General features: G+C 41.3%; 1 protein-coding gene across 1 annotated transcript in view; it reads left to right on the forward strand.

Moving 5' to 3' along the window:
• The window catches only part of GRHL2 (grainyhead like transcription factor 2), an 82872-nt gene that overhangs the window by 19221 nt on the left and 48833 nt on the right, over positions 1-14818 (forward strand). The window contains exons 3-4 of the mRNA XM_009638313.1: positions 10212-10401; positions 13409-13476. Coding sequence (XP_009636608.1) covers positions 10212-10401; positions 13409-13476 — 258 coding nt within the window. The remainder of the gene's footprint in view (positions 1-10211; positions 10402-13408; positions 13477-14818) is intronic.

Consider the following 14818-nt stretch of genomic DNA (forward strand, 5'->3'; position numbering starts at 1 on the left):
CGTTCTGGTGTGGGGGTGGGTTAGTGGGGAAGGGGTTGTTTTTTTTTTTTTTTTTTAAGACTCCCAGTTATATCCAATTAAAACCTAATCCAGAGAGTACAACATTATTTTCCTCCACATGGCCTTTCTTTTACTTAAAAACAGATCTTCCCTAAAGGCAAGACTGGAGAGGGAAGCTCATTATTTCGAGGTCAGTTAATTTGTCAGTGTCATTGGACATGTTTTTGTGGGGTTTGTGCTAGTAAAGTGCTGATGCAGAGGACTAAGCAGCTGAGGGGATATAGAAAGGGTGGAGAAATACATTCTTATCTCATCCTTCGGTGGGGTTTGCCGGGTTTTCTGGAGAGGTGGTACATCCCCACTGCACAACAACTCTGAAGAGCTGCCTACAGGGAGGAGCAGGGACAGGGGTGCTGTAGTGCTTACCTGCGCCATCAGCTTCAAGGGAGGAAGGTGCACAGTCAGGTGAAAATGCTAAAGAGCAAGTCGTTTGATTCTCATGCTAAGTGAGGAGCTTGGAAGGGGAGATTATCCTTAAGATAATGTGCATATCTCCCTGTCTTTCCCTTTAGTTTTTCTGCCTAAGCTGGGTCTTCCTTGCCTGCCTCCACAAACTCCCAGCGGTCAGAAGAGATAAGGCATGATTTCATATGCATTTTTCAGAGGTAGTACCGACTTAAGCAGGCTGTGGCCACTTGTTCCTGCCTCCATTCCACCATCTCAGCTGTCTCAGTAGAGCTGTTTGTACAGCCAGAAAACTGGCTCAGGGAAGTGTTGGGTTGAGAGTAGCCTGATCTCTTGGAGGTTATTTTAACATCCATTTTTCATTGGTCTGGGTTCTTCATATGCAGAGGGGCTACAAGCAAATGGTGGGTGTTAAAGACAGAACTGCTCAAACTAGAACCTCTGCGGAAGGAAATGTGTGTCCCTGCCTCTCTATGAACGTTTTGGATGTCCATGCAGCTGCTTGTTACCATCCAATTCCCAGAGCCATCATGAGGAGACCCTAGGGATTGAACAGAAGATGCGGGGTGGAGGGGAGCATCCCCTTTGCAGGATGTAAAGATGATTCCAGGGTTCTTTTCTTCATTTATAGGCTGGGAAGTTGTTATTACTGTAGTAAACAGAAAAATATTACCACCTCAGAGCTCCAGATTGATGGCTGTAGTATATTAGTAAACTTAATTGGGGACCTCAATACTTGTGAGACTTTACAGGGTTTTAGAGATTGGCAGTACTCCTGTGAATGAGGAACAGCAATTGTACAACCACTTGGAATCTGCCTGGTAAATGCCACAGTTGTGTCCCTGCCACTCCTGGTGTGTGAAGTTGTGAGTCCCACCTAGGCTGGGACTGCAGTTGCACAAATAGCAGGCTTGGTAGCAGGCCTGAGTGTGCTGGTCGCTGCGGCTCTCTTGCTAGCTGGCCAGCTGCATGACTGCTTGTCAGCTGGGCTGGTCAGGCTCCCAACACCCCCAGTATGTGCAAGAGCTACTCAGGGCATCGGATAGATGGGGCTGGGGCATGCTCAGACTGACCACATTAAGGAGGACTTGAGGCAGCCTGGGTCTGCAGCTGAGCATGTGCTTGTGGGTAAATAAGCGAGGGGAGAGCGAGCTTGGAGGTGGGAATGGGTTCAGACCTGCTTCCATGTGTCAGTGAAGGTGTGTTCACATCCAGCTTGCTACTTGGTAGTGTCTGTGGCAGAAGTTGATCTTGGACTCTTCACAGGGTAATTTTGCCCTGGTTTCCTGTTTCTTCCTCAGTGTGTAAATCTGGATGCTGCCTTCATAATATTTAACTTAAGCATCTAGTACTGTAACAAACAAAGGGCATTTATGGTTTACAGTGTGATTCTGTGAATTGTTCTTCATTTTTTATTTGAGGGCCAAACATGTTTACCGTCAGCAGATGTTGAGTGGCGATTAGGTCATGGACTACTCAACTTCTTTTTCTCCACTGCTGAATACCTGGATAGGGCATCCATTGAGATGAATTTTTCAAAGTGTTAGTTATCTGGGAATGAATGGAGAAACAGGAATTAGAGGTGTTTAGTGCTTGCACTTTTCAAATGTCAGACATGCTGTCGTGGATGTTCCCCAGAAAACTGTCTCTGTGCAAGAAGGTGGAAAGTCAAGGTGCAGAACCTCACAGAACTTGCAACCATAAGCTTAACTGAGAGGAGTAAGGGTATTGAATGGTTACATCTCGCTGTAACGCTGCTGTCTCTCTGGTGCTGAAGTCTGAGACCAGGCTGAAGATCAAAGCGCAACAGGAGGGAGGGGATTTTCCCAGGTTGCTTACTTGATTGTAATGATCACATAACCTCTTCCCTGTGGAAGGGTCAGCAGGGACATCATCTTTCTCGTTCTGGCAGGGACATCTGAAGGGGAAATGATATTACGCTGGTTGACATTGGTTGTCAAATATTTTCACAAATATTAATCCAGTGCAGACCCACCTTAAATATTTTTTTTTCCTATGATTATGGAGCAGCCAATTAAGCTGCCCTTTTTTGTACACACACACAAAATAGCACTTTCAAATCATGACCTAGGAATTCATCCTGGAATGAATATTCATTAGCTTTTTAATCAGTGATCAGGACAGTAGTGGCTAATTAAAAGAAGATAAGTAATTAGCTCAGATATCCTAGTATACCAGGAGACTGTCCTGTTCTTCTTTGGTAGTACTAACTTCATAAAGAAGATAACTGTTGCTTATGAAATATATAAGCAAGGAAACCACATTAAGTGTATGCAAACTGTGGAGAAGTCAAATATTGCAACATACCTGTATCTTGAGAATATGTCTCTAGCCTCAAAGATTACGTACATTTGTAGATTTGTTAATTTTCCTAATAGCGGGGAGTAATGTTATCTTCCACAATTCTGTATTTTAGTTGTTCTGTAAAGTATATTTTTGGTTTTGCATGCTTTTTAAAATAATGGTGGGAATTCTTGACTCCCAGGATTGCTCAGTCGTTGAATTCATGTTTTCCTTCTGACTGTGTAAAAAATTTCATGTTCTGAAAAAATAGCAGTTAGTGCTATCAGCACAGTAACTATTCAATTTCCATTAACTCTGTGGCAGCAATGAATGAACAAGGGCCGCAGGGTTAAGGGTCAGGTTAAACTGCAGCAGGTCTGGGAAGCCTTGTCATGACCTGTTTTTAATTTTAAAACCTACTGCTGGCTGCTTCAAGTCAGCTAGAACAACCTTGGGTGCTATGCATGCTGGAAAGGACACTTAGCAAAACGGAGCATGGCCTGATCTGAAGCTGCTAAGCAATTGCTAATTCTGATCAGCTCTGTTAGCTACTGCAGTAATGTTGTGAGCTCTAGAGTTTCCTCATCTTTTGAGATGTCAGTGGTTTTTTTACAAATATGCTGAAACCTGCCTTTTTTTTTTTTTTGAGACTGTTTTCTGCTTGGTTAAAAAAAAAGGCAACAGGCTACTTAGTGCACTAATAAAAAAGATTGTCTGGTAGAAATAATATTTAATTAAAAGTGAAGCAAAAAGGTCTCTGAAATCGTAGGTATAAAAACTCTGTCTCGGGATGAGTAATTGCCTACCTGAGCTAATCGTCAGTAGGCATTTACTGTATGTATTTAATCCTGTGTCAGATTTCACTTTGACATACTTAATAATATTTTTGTCAATGTTAATGAATCACCTATTTGTTTTAATCTTTTTAATCACTATTACATGCTCAAGTTATTTTGGTTCTGAGTAAAAACAAATAAAAATTCTAGTAGGCTTCTAATTGTTGAACTAGCCTCTTCGCTGTTTCTGCTCTCTACATGTTATTTTACTTCCTCTCAGAGTGTTTTGTAAAGGTAAAATAATTTCTTTTAATCATTTAACATGTTTAATCTTGTTCAGATTTGTCGTGCGCGCAAAAAGAATAATTGTCCCAAAATTGCAAGAGTCCCAAACCTGCATTCATTAGTAGGCAAAATTACTCAGCCACTTTAATGGGAGTTTTTTGCTTGGTATGGACTGCTGGCTGGGCCAGAGGGCATCTTATCTTCTGATTTCCTGGTGGTCTAAGTGCTTTGATTTTTCCTTCACTCCCAAGTCATTTGTATATTTATATGCTCACTGGATTGGGCTAAGTGCATTTTGGAGACCTGTTCATGCTTCTGGGAATGATTTGATTGTCGGCTGTGAAAGACAAAATACCAAGACACATGGGCCATAATTTTCCTGTTCGTTAAACATTTATGCTCCTTTGTAGTTTTAACGGAACACTATTATCTAATTGAAACAACCATGTTGCTGACTTTTTAATTATACTTTTGGCAATAAATCCTGAGCAGTCTAAACTTTTTTTTAAGTAAATAAATCAAAACTTGCAGTGAGTCATCCATGTGTTTTTTTGTTTTGTTTTTTATTTTATTTGACATCTAGGCAAAGCAGTGTGCTGAGGGTGGTAAATTTGGGCTAACCTTAGGATCTTTAAAACAAATGGTTTTGAGCACTAGGGCTAGCTTTGATTTATACTTCTTTGTATAATAAGCACAGACAAAAATTTATGATCTGGAATACAAAGTTTGTTAACTTATTGAGCTTCTGTGGGATCTGTCCTTAACTGCCTTTTAAATGGTCATAGTATTTCAGTTTGTGCCTGTGAATTCGTATGTATGTACATTAGTTGTAAGACAAATTGTACGCACATCTGTTCTAAATCTGTTTTATAGCAGCCTTATAGCTGAACTGAGACTTGTGTAAGTGTAAACTAAATTTAGAAAGGGCTTCTGAAACGCTTGTAAATGATCATGCTCTGCCCTCCTTAGCTACGTCAAAACTGAAGTGGGGGCTCTTTTTCCAGCTCCTGGATGTGTCTGGAGCATGGTCCTATACATTTTGTCACACCAAATGAAATGTGAGCATTCTTGAAGTTCCCCATTTCTTGCTTTGCACTGGTGGAAAGACTAAGCAGGCAGGTGTTTTTCCCATAGCACACTGAGTCACAGCATACTTCAGCCAGGTCTCATCCCCACAATTAAGGGATCAGAACCATGGGATGCAGCGTTGTGTATGGTGCCATGTCTGCATGCAACATAAAAAGTAGTACCTTTGTCTTAGGGTTTGTATTTCTCCCAGGGTTTCCTAATTGCAGACAGTTGCTGTGTGCACTTTCTTACTGTCCAACAAAAAAAGGAGCTTATGATAAATATCCTATGGCCTTGATGTGCTGGGCCGGGAGCCAGGAAGACATGAGTCTGTCTTGCCTTTTCCAGTCATTCGGTGCTAAAATTTCTGTGTGTTTTATAACAGCTGTATGGACCAAAGCTTCCTATCTCCAGTCCCGAAGGGATAGTTTGCAGAGGATGCTGCACAGATGTGCTTGGGGCTCCTGTCTCACCGGCATAAGAACAGACAGGCTCAGGCCTGGGCTGAAACCTGGGAAGAGGGATTCCTCCCATTCTCCTGCTGCCTCACACGCATGGCTTGCTGTGTTCCCATCTGGCACCTGGCCTTTGCAGGGAGGGGGAAGCCCTAATGCATTATCAGGGGGCACCTCGATTCTTACAATTTTTTTTTTTTAAATTTGTTGAAAGAACAAATGTAACGTCCAAAAAAGCAATTGAAAAAAACTCAGGAAATACTTGGGCTGGGTGCCCACCTCGGTGTTTTTAGCAGTCTGCTTTGTGTTTCAGGGGTGAATTTCCTGGGCAAGGCAAAAGTTGGGGGGCAGGCAGGATGGGACTTTCTTCCCTGCTAGCATCAACTGGATCAGAATGTAATGCTGAACGTATGATGGAGGGGAATAGGATGCAGCTGTACTTGATGCAGCATGGCTGCATCGGTCTGCTTTATGTTCAGTGGCAAAATTAGCCAAGAGGTTGAGGACTGCATGAACTTTGCAAATTCAATGGAAAGCTCTTGAGCATCAAAATTGGCTGAGAGCAACTGGCAGGCAGGACATCTCGTTTCTGAATAAAAAGCAAGCTCTGATCACAAAGTTGCAGCCTTTCACCATTCTTCCTGAATGTGTTAATGGGCATTTCTGATGCTGTGTAAGCTAGTTCACAAATTGCATCAGGCTGAGTGAGAATTTGCCTGTAGTAGGATTTTATAGCTCTTAAGTGCTGGCTGTTGAAAATTCATTATCTCTAATCTGAAGAAGAGCTTGAAAGGCCAGCCCTTTCCATTCAGCTAATTTATTGACATTAAGTACAATGTATCTCTCCAACTTTTGTTGCTGTACTGCAGTAACTGAAATGAAACAAAGTTTCATTTTATAAAATTGCATGATGTTAATGTTAAATAAGCTCAAAAATATTAGTTTACCAGATGCAGAAATCACCATAACTGGTATAAATCTGGAAAATTTATGTGTATCTTTTCTTATGAGGGAAGCACATAGATTATTTAAGGCTGTACAAACAAGAAATTCTCTATTAAACAGATGGGGGAATCAAAAGATTTGGTGAAATAAAGACCATCTGAAGTTTAGTCTTGACATAAACACTTGAGTGTCATGGCAATCTGGCTCCTAAGCCAGACCATTTCTCAGAGAATACCTTTCATCCTCACACACCTATAAATTAAGATACATAACCACCTAATACTGCTTAACATAAACCAGCTGAAACATTTTGCATTCATTGGAAGATCAACTGATAGTACTGATAGGTACCTTTTTAGGCACAAAGTGTCCTCAATTGTTAAGCTATGTATCCCAAGGTAAAATAATGGTGTGCTTTCAGCGTGTACAGACAGGTCCCTCCTAGCTGTGTTCTGTTTAGCAGACATCCTGACTACCACGTAGAGGGGCTGTGGGCTAGCTCGTGTGAGGAATGGAGGGTTGGGCTTGTTCTCGGCTCCTTGGCAGGCTATTTTAGATGTGTCTGGGGCTACAGTGGGTATTTGCTGATATTGACAGCCAGGCTGAATGGGAGTCTTCCACTTGCAATCTTGGCCCATCTTCCTTCCTTAAGTGAGTGATTCTCCCTCAATGTGGGCACTGATGGATTTGCAGCTTTTGATAAGATTTGTAGATGTGTTGCTAATTGCAGGCTCCAACTGAGGATTTTCTCACAGGTGGGGCATTCAGAGCAGTGGGAACACTCAAGTTTCTCATAGGTGTCTTCCCCATGGCCCAGGTGCCACCGGAGTTACTATCCTCCAAGCAGCTGCCTGCTGCCATCAGTTACACAGCTGGAACAGCTGGGGGTACCCTGGCGTGGAAGGGTGCCTGACAGGACCAGGGGAGCTTACCTGTGCAGAGGCTCGCTTGGGAGGTTGGGTTGTTTTGGCATATCTTAAAATACAAAGTATTTATCGCTTCTGGTTGCAGGGGAATTTGCTAACCCCCTCATTGGCTGAACATTTGGCTGAAAGTGACCAGGAGGTGCAGCAGTAATGGAAAAGGAAACGGAATGTGTGTGCACACACAAGTCTCATTTCTTAAGAGAAACCCTCCCTCCCATCCAAACGACCTTAATTAATAGAGAAGTTTTCTTAAAGGTAACGCAGTTGTTTTGGCTGACTGCTTGGATATAATCTTTGAAATGAGTGACTATGTTAAATCATGATAATTAGGTCTGACCATTAACCTCCCACAGAGCTGATTACAGGGATGGGGGTGATGAGGAAGTTTTTTTATTTTTCTTAGTGCTATTGTTTCAGTCTGTTTGCAGAGTAAACACAACGAGTGTGTCGGTTGATTATGCTGCAGACCATCTCTCAAGCCAGAGGCAGCGGATATTTAGTTTTTAAACATGGAAACCTGGGTTTTACAGAAAATGTGCTCTGGGTTGATGCTGGGGAGGCTCAAGGTCTATGCACCTGTCCCTTTCCAGCCATCCCAACTGTTACTGAGTGGCTGTTCCTAGAGCAGGTATCCCCTTTACTTTAGCTTCTCCCCATCACAATCGTATACAGCACCTCTGACGGACAGCACTCTCTTCATTGCTTTAAGACTGTCTTGACTAAGTTAGAGCAGCAGAGATTGGCTCCTCCCTTCCAGCATTTCTGCAGACAAGCACGGCCCAGCTCTTAAAAGGTGTGTTTTTAAAGGGCATCTCGCAGTCTGCCTGCAGTGCTCGTAAATCGGTTATGACTATCGCATGGCTATGAGTGCTCCAAGTAACAAAAGGCAGTTATTGATTGTAAGGGAAGATAGCTACAGGAAGGAGAGTGAGCAGTATTTTGTGCATTGCAGTGGGCAGCCGCCCATATGGTGAAACAGTCTGGGTTTAGCTGAAGGGGAGCTTTGTTGAGGAAAGGAGAATCCTTGCCTGGAATAATTGCCTCTGAGCCAGGGAGAATTGGCTACTCCAGAGTGGGAACAGGCCCTCAGCTACCTCTGGCACAAACAGCGGGGCTGTTGCAAATCTGATTTGAGTTGCTAACAATAAGGTATTGAAAAGGCAAGCGGACCTAGCAGTTCTCTCTGTCTTTCCTTGGGCTCCTAATTTATGCTTCAGCTTTGCTTGCTGAAGCAAACCTGTAACAATGCAAATGTGTATATGGTGACAAGAAGGACAAAAATCTTTAGAAGTGACAGCAAAAGGCCAGGCAGAAAGAAAGGCCCTCGGAACAGAAAGGAAGCTTCTAAAAATCCAGATATTCTAGGTGAAAGGAAAATATAATCTGAACTGTAATTGTTGGCTCTATGTTGTGATACAAAGCTATGAAATGTTCTCTTCCCCCACAGAGCTCATAAAACTGTGCTCTGTGTACCAGATGGATTGTTTTGTTTTTCATTAAATAAAGAAACTTGTAAACAGTGTTCTGTACCATAAAGATGATAATCTCCACCATCCCCCTCCTCTTCCTTAAACACTGGAGCAACACACTTTGCAGGTTGTGTGGCGGGTGAAGCCCCAGCCTGCTGGTCACTGCAGCTTGGGGGCTGCAAGCAAGAGACGCTCCCAGTGTCCAAGAGCGTTTACCGCATGGATTCGGTGGTGCTTTTATCAAGTCCTATTTCTGAAATCAAATAAAAGACTCAGTTGCACAGTGTTTGAATGCTGCTCTCTGTGCAACAGCAGCAGTCAGTTGGGTTAGGTCTGTGGAGCTGGCACCGCTGCAGGTAGGGGAGAGCAAAAAGAGGAGGCTGAATAATGAACAGTTTTTATGTAGAAGATAGCAAGAAATGTTTTATGAAGGTCAGTGGGAATAACTGCTAGTTTTGCCAGTTAAGTCAGTATATTCAGTTATTCTGCCATCTTTGAACCTTTAAAATTTGTAAGGTGTAATGTGTTAAAAGTTTGTCTGTGATCCTTGTAACTTAGGCCACAGTTCTTGACAGTGCTCTTGCAACCTGCAATAAGCAGCATGCCCCTCGCTCCACAATTTCCCTGCTTAAACAGTTTGCCTACTATCTTGTGTAATAGGAATGCTACTTTTTTTTTCCTCCTAGCTCTTTTATCCATGAGTTTATGGAACATTTTACAAAAGCAGGTACAATTATCTTCATTTATGTTTCCATTTTACTGGAAATTTCAGGCATAGCTGTGGTGCAGCAGCCTCTTCTGTGATATACAGAGACCCTGGTCAGTTTGTACCACTTTCAGGCTGAGGAAACTGCTCTGCTGCAAATCCCCCTTACTAATGGTCTTGTGTGTATTGCCATGGGTCTGTAACTAGATGTGGTGAGTGATGAAGTGGGAACTGAGACCAAATAAGTTGACGACTTCTGCTCCATCCACTGGGCCCATTGCTCATGTCTGGTTACAGAAAACCTCTCTGAAAGTACGGGCAAATTACATGCCAGAAGCAGAGAATAGCTCAGTTACAAGGTGTACCCTTATTAAATACTGAAGTATATTCAGTTTAGGTGAACACTAGATTAGATACTTTTTTTTCATTCATGTCTTCTTATTATGACTGATTTCAGTTAAATGCATTATTGCTTAATCAAATGTACATCTAGCAAAAATATTGGGGCAAAATGTTCTTGTATTGTTACTTCCTTTTCTCCCAAATAGTTTTAAAATATTTTGATAGCTCTATCTGTATATTAGTAAAAATACATTTGAATTATTATCACAAGTTCTGTACACATTTAATTTTTTTGGTTAAGTACTGAAGATGCCTAATACTGATAAATATTTATGTCATCAGGTTTAATACAGAGATGCTTGCTTGATGTAACCGTATCACTTTCTTTGAGCTATGTGATGTTCTTTAACATGCCGTGTGAATAAAGTAATCCCTTCTGGATCACCATTTTATTCTTCCTGTCTATGCAGTAACAAGCGGCTTGTGGCCTTAGTGCCAAATGACACTTCATTCAACACCAGACGAGCCTACACGAGCGAAGATGAAGCCTGGAAGTCGTATTTGGAGAACCCCCTAACAGCAGCTACCAAGGCTATGATGAGCATAAATGGTGATGAGGACAGTGCTGCTGCTCTTGGCCTATTGTATGACTATTATAAAGTAGGTAACTCTGTCATTATTCCTCCCTGCTGCACTAGCAGGGAACTGCTCTAAGAGGCATCAAAAGAGCCAGTTTTCAAAGACAGAAGTCACTGCATCTTGTTGTCTCTCTGATACTTGCATCAAGCACCCTTTCTGTTTTAGGGGAAGCCTGTCTGAGCCTGTTTTGTTGTGTTTAGTTCTGGAGAGAAAAAAAGAAAATCAGTATTCCCATATTAAATTTGCAACCATGATTTCTTTTTGAGCATAGTGTTCTTCCTCTTTCCTTGCAAGAGCACTGGATGAATAAGCCCCCTTTTTATTTGTGCTCAGGTACTTGCAGTATTTTTTAAGAAGTGGAAAAGAGGAGGCCTTGTCCGTCTGTAGGCTTGTCTGCTTTTCTGTTTCATTCCACACATGTTTTAGTTTGCTCTTTAATTGGAGTATCTCTCATCTGACAGTTTCCCATGTTATATTTATTTGCATAATGATTGCAGTAGGCTGTATACAAACATACAGTGAGGTCTAGCACTTGCACTGGAAGTTTGCAGTCAAAATAGAAAGGTGGAGGACAGAAACAGAGCTGGACACAGAGACAGAAATCAAAGTCAATTTACAGGGGAAGCACTGACACAGTTTCAGTTTCTGTCAGGTTCTAAGCCCAGGGCTTTACCTACTATTTTGATACCACCTTTCTTGTTCTTATATTTCATGGTGTTTAAGTTGAGCTTTGTTTGAGATTTCTGCTGAAATCAGAGGAGAGTCCTACAGTATGCATCTCTCTATAATGCAGAAATTTCACTGTGAAACCCAGGCCGAGCCTTTTGTGGGCTCTGCAAATGGAATCAGTGTCGCCTACCAAGCACTGAAGTATGAAATTGTTCCTTTCACTTAAACTATCTCAGTACTCCTGAAGCCACCTATGCCTATACTGGACAGATGATCTTCTGTGAAAGCCAGCAGAACAATGCCAGCTCCCCTCGTAATTCATGAAGAAGTTTCAGGAATGGAAATTTAAATTTAAAAACCTGTGGGTTTAGTATTTATTAGTATAAATGCTTTTAGAGAATGGGCTGCTCTTTTTAGTCTCTACTGTGATCATTAAATGAGTGTTCAGGAGGAGGGGTTGTAGGCAAGTTGCCATATGCTAGCTAACCTTTTTGTTTTAATTTCTTTACTGATTATATTTCAAGAGGTGTTCCTTGCTTTTGTGTAGTGGTGTCAGCAGAGAAAAGCTTTTCCCACTGAGAAAGGAGAAAGGTCCTTTTTTCTATTTGACAGAATTACCACAGTGCCAGAGTCTGTGGAGTTAACGCGAATTTGTAAAATTCAGGACGTGTATGAGCATCTGGAGTGTTGGCTTCTGTCTTAGTAATACCTTTGTATGTAGCAGTTCATTAATCTGCTGGATTTTTTAAATAAAAGCAGAGAACAGCGCTGTTCCTTCTCAAAACTATGTTCCAAGTGACATGTCTGTTCCTTGTTCCAGGCAGTTGCAAAAGTCTTGGGGTCAGATGGAATAAGCTGTGTTAATCTCAGAGCCATTTCCAGCATTCAATCATAACTATTTCTGTCTTAAACTGGGGGAAAAGGATAACTCTTGATGGTGCTCTCAGACAGGAACTTAAAACCTAACTTAAACCTCTATGCAGTAATGTGGAAGTGTAGAGGAGGACTTCCAGTGCACAGGACTTGAATTGCCCTTATTTATCATCTGGCTCATTTGTTCTGACATGCTGGATAATTTTTTTGAAGTACTTTTTCCAGTCAATAGGAATTATTTTGAACTTACCTTTTTTTTTTCCCCCCGTCTCCTTTTTCCTGCAGTGATATTTACCTAAATATAAACCCTCTTTCAGGGATAAATATATGGTCTTAACAGAGGAATCAGCATGTGCAAACCTGGCTTGGATCCCACTTCTAAAATTTATGAAAGAGGTTTTTTAACCAACGGAATGCTTAATAGGGAGAGAGAATGTCCCTAAGAGAAGAAAAGACTGGCTAGTGCTCTGACTCTGCTGCTGTCTTGCAGATATAGCTGATGTTAACCTTCGCTACTGTAGTGCACTGCAGTATTGTTTTTCCTCTAAATTCAGATATTTTCCTGATATTTCTTTGAAGTATTGAAAGATAAGACACAGTTTAGCCCATTCTTAGGTCTATTCTTGCTCTTTAATCCTGAGTTAACTGCTGTGATGGAGTGGATATACCTTCTTTTGTAAAAGATAGATTAGAAGTTTTATCTCCCAAATTGCTGGTTCAGCAAGAAAACAAAAATAGGGTCATGGCAGCAACTTTACCCTTGGTGATTTCATATCTGTGCTGATGTTAGGAAACCAGTATGTGGGAAGATGAATTTTTTAAGTCACTTTTGGTGTTAATTTTGAGTCTATTGAGGGGCCAGATTTGACTGGATTTCTACTTGTGGCTGTTGAGGCACTCAGCAAAGCAGAAGTTGGTGTTCTCTGATGACATGCCAGCATGCCCTGACCTGTCCCCCTGCTAGGAAAGGGAAGGATCCATAAACTTGCCCTGGGTATGAGTCCTGCACCCTCCAGACTGCTGTATAACAGGAGGACTTAGCTGGTGCTTGTGGTTTAATTGAAACCCCTATTTCCTCTGAGCTAAAAGGGTCTCTATGCAGTGCTCATCAAAGCATTATGCCTGCCTTCTCATCTTTTATTATTCAGTGAAAAGTGTGTGTGTGTGTGTGTTTGGGAATATAAGCTTTGATTTTGAGATAGCTGGACCTAGCTTGATATTCCAAAGAGAAGGACATATAGAAGAGTTCTTTGCTCCAGCTTTGTGTGCCCAAGAACTAGAAAAGAAAACAATCTCTACAGTTTTTCCCTTTGGAAATTGTCTTTCTGTTCACAATCAGTTTCCCAAAGAAAAACAGCTCCTGGCATCTGTGAACTAGACAACACTGATACGGTTACATTTTTCTAGTTGTTGCAGTATAGCAGTCTGAAGCTGCAAATACCTGACAGTTGCATTTACCTGACCCCATGCCTGGTGTTGTTCTCAGGTTCCCAGAGATAAAAGGCTGTTGTCTGTTAACAAAGTGAGTGATAATCAAGAAGACCAAGATAAAAGGTACAGTATTATTCAAAATCATACACCCAGCTACCTAACAGTGTTGATCAGTTGTGAACTGAAGAAACTATGATAGCCTGAGGGTTTATGGTTTTCTTCCAAAAGATAAAAGAATGAAGACTGTTTTGGGAAGCAAACTGTACTCCTTTTTACTTTTAATTAATTAGAAAAAAATTGAACAGTTATTAAACATGCAATTTGCAAAGTAGCAGAAAGTTTCATGACTTGTTTGTGTTTTGTTTTGTTGTTTTGCTGCTGCTGAGATAGTAATATCTGATTATATTGACAGTTGGCTATTGGCTGCTTTTCTTTCAATTTTGTTCTAGAGCAAAAAGTGAGTAGTTTGGCCTGATTTATACAGTTTTCTTTAATATAACTCAGGGTCTGCCCAGAAGCAAATAAAGTAACTCTTTTGAAATCATTTGTTCAAAATGTTTTTCTTGCTCCTCTCAGATTCCAGCCCTCCTCTGTAGGCTGAAAGTGCCTTGAAGTGTCAGAGAAAGCTGACTCCTGCCTGTTTTAAGACTTGAGGACAAGAGAGAGTGTATATTTATGTAGAAAGAACTAAGTTTTCACACATAGGAAGGTATCTTCATGTAAAATTATAGTGGAGTGAAGCTATACAAGGTTTATTTCAACGTAGCTAATTCAGGACAGCCTTAGATGGTCTCCACTAGCTGTGTAAAGTGAAAGTTTAAAGAGATAGTAGTATAAATTCACTGTTTCAAAGCAGAATATGAAACTTTTTTTGAGAGACAGTTTTTCTTCTGCGAACACCAGACAAGTTCCTAAGTTGAGTGTGATTGACAAAACTGGCCTTTGGTGGAAAGCCAAGAGAGAGGAACTGTAATGTCAGAACATATCTCCTGGGTTGAAAACAAAGCAGTGTGTTACACCTACTAAAAGTTTTACGAGTTAACAATTTTATGTCAGTGCAACTACTATCAGCAATCAGATTGCTTTCAACAGCAACCGTGGGTAGACGTGGGAATGCTGCTGGAGGTTACCTTGTGTTACTGATCTACTCTGATACAGTGGGATTCCTGGGCTTGCTCTTTCAGAAGGGCATTGGTACCAGAGTTACACAAGCAGTAGCGGCCTGTCAACAGCATGAAAGAGCATGCATCAGCGTATGAATTTTTCTGTTAATACTCTGCCTATTTCACATGCAAATTATGTTCTGTGAGTAATCCATACCTTGCCTTACTCTTTATGCTTATTTTGTGCCTAAAGGTTGTTGCACTGGTGGATTGATTTTGCATCCAAATTATGAGCCAAGGCAAAAGCAACCCTGGATACCCAGATTTTATTGTAACAAGTCATACCAATTATAAGTCAAATC

This window comes from Egretta garzetta, unplaced genomic scaffold (genome assembly GCF_000687185.1).
Source record: "Egretta garzetta isolate BGI_Z169 unplaced genomic scaffold, ASM68718v1 scaffold154, whole genome shotgun sequence".
In the NCBI taxonomy this organism is placed as follows: domain Eukaryota; kingdom Metazoa; phylum Chordata; class Aves; order Pelecaniformes; family Ardeidae; genus Egretta; species Egretta garzetta.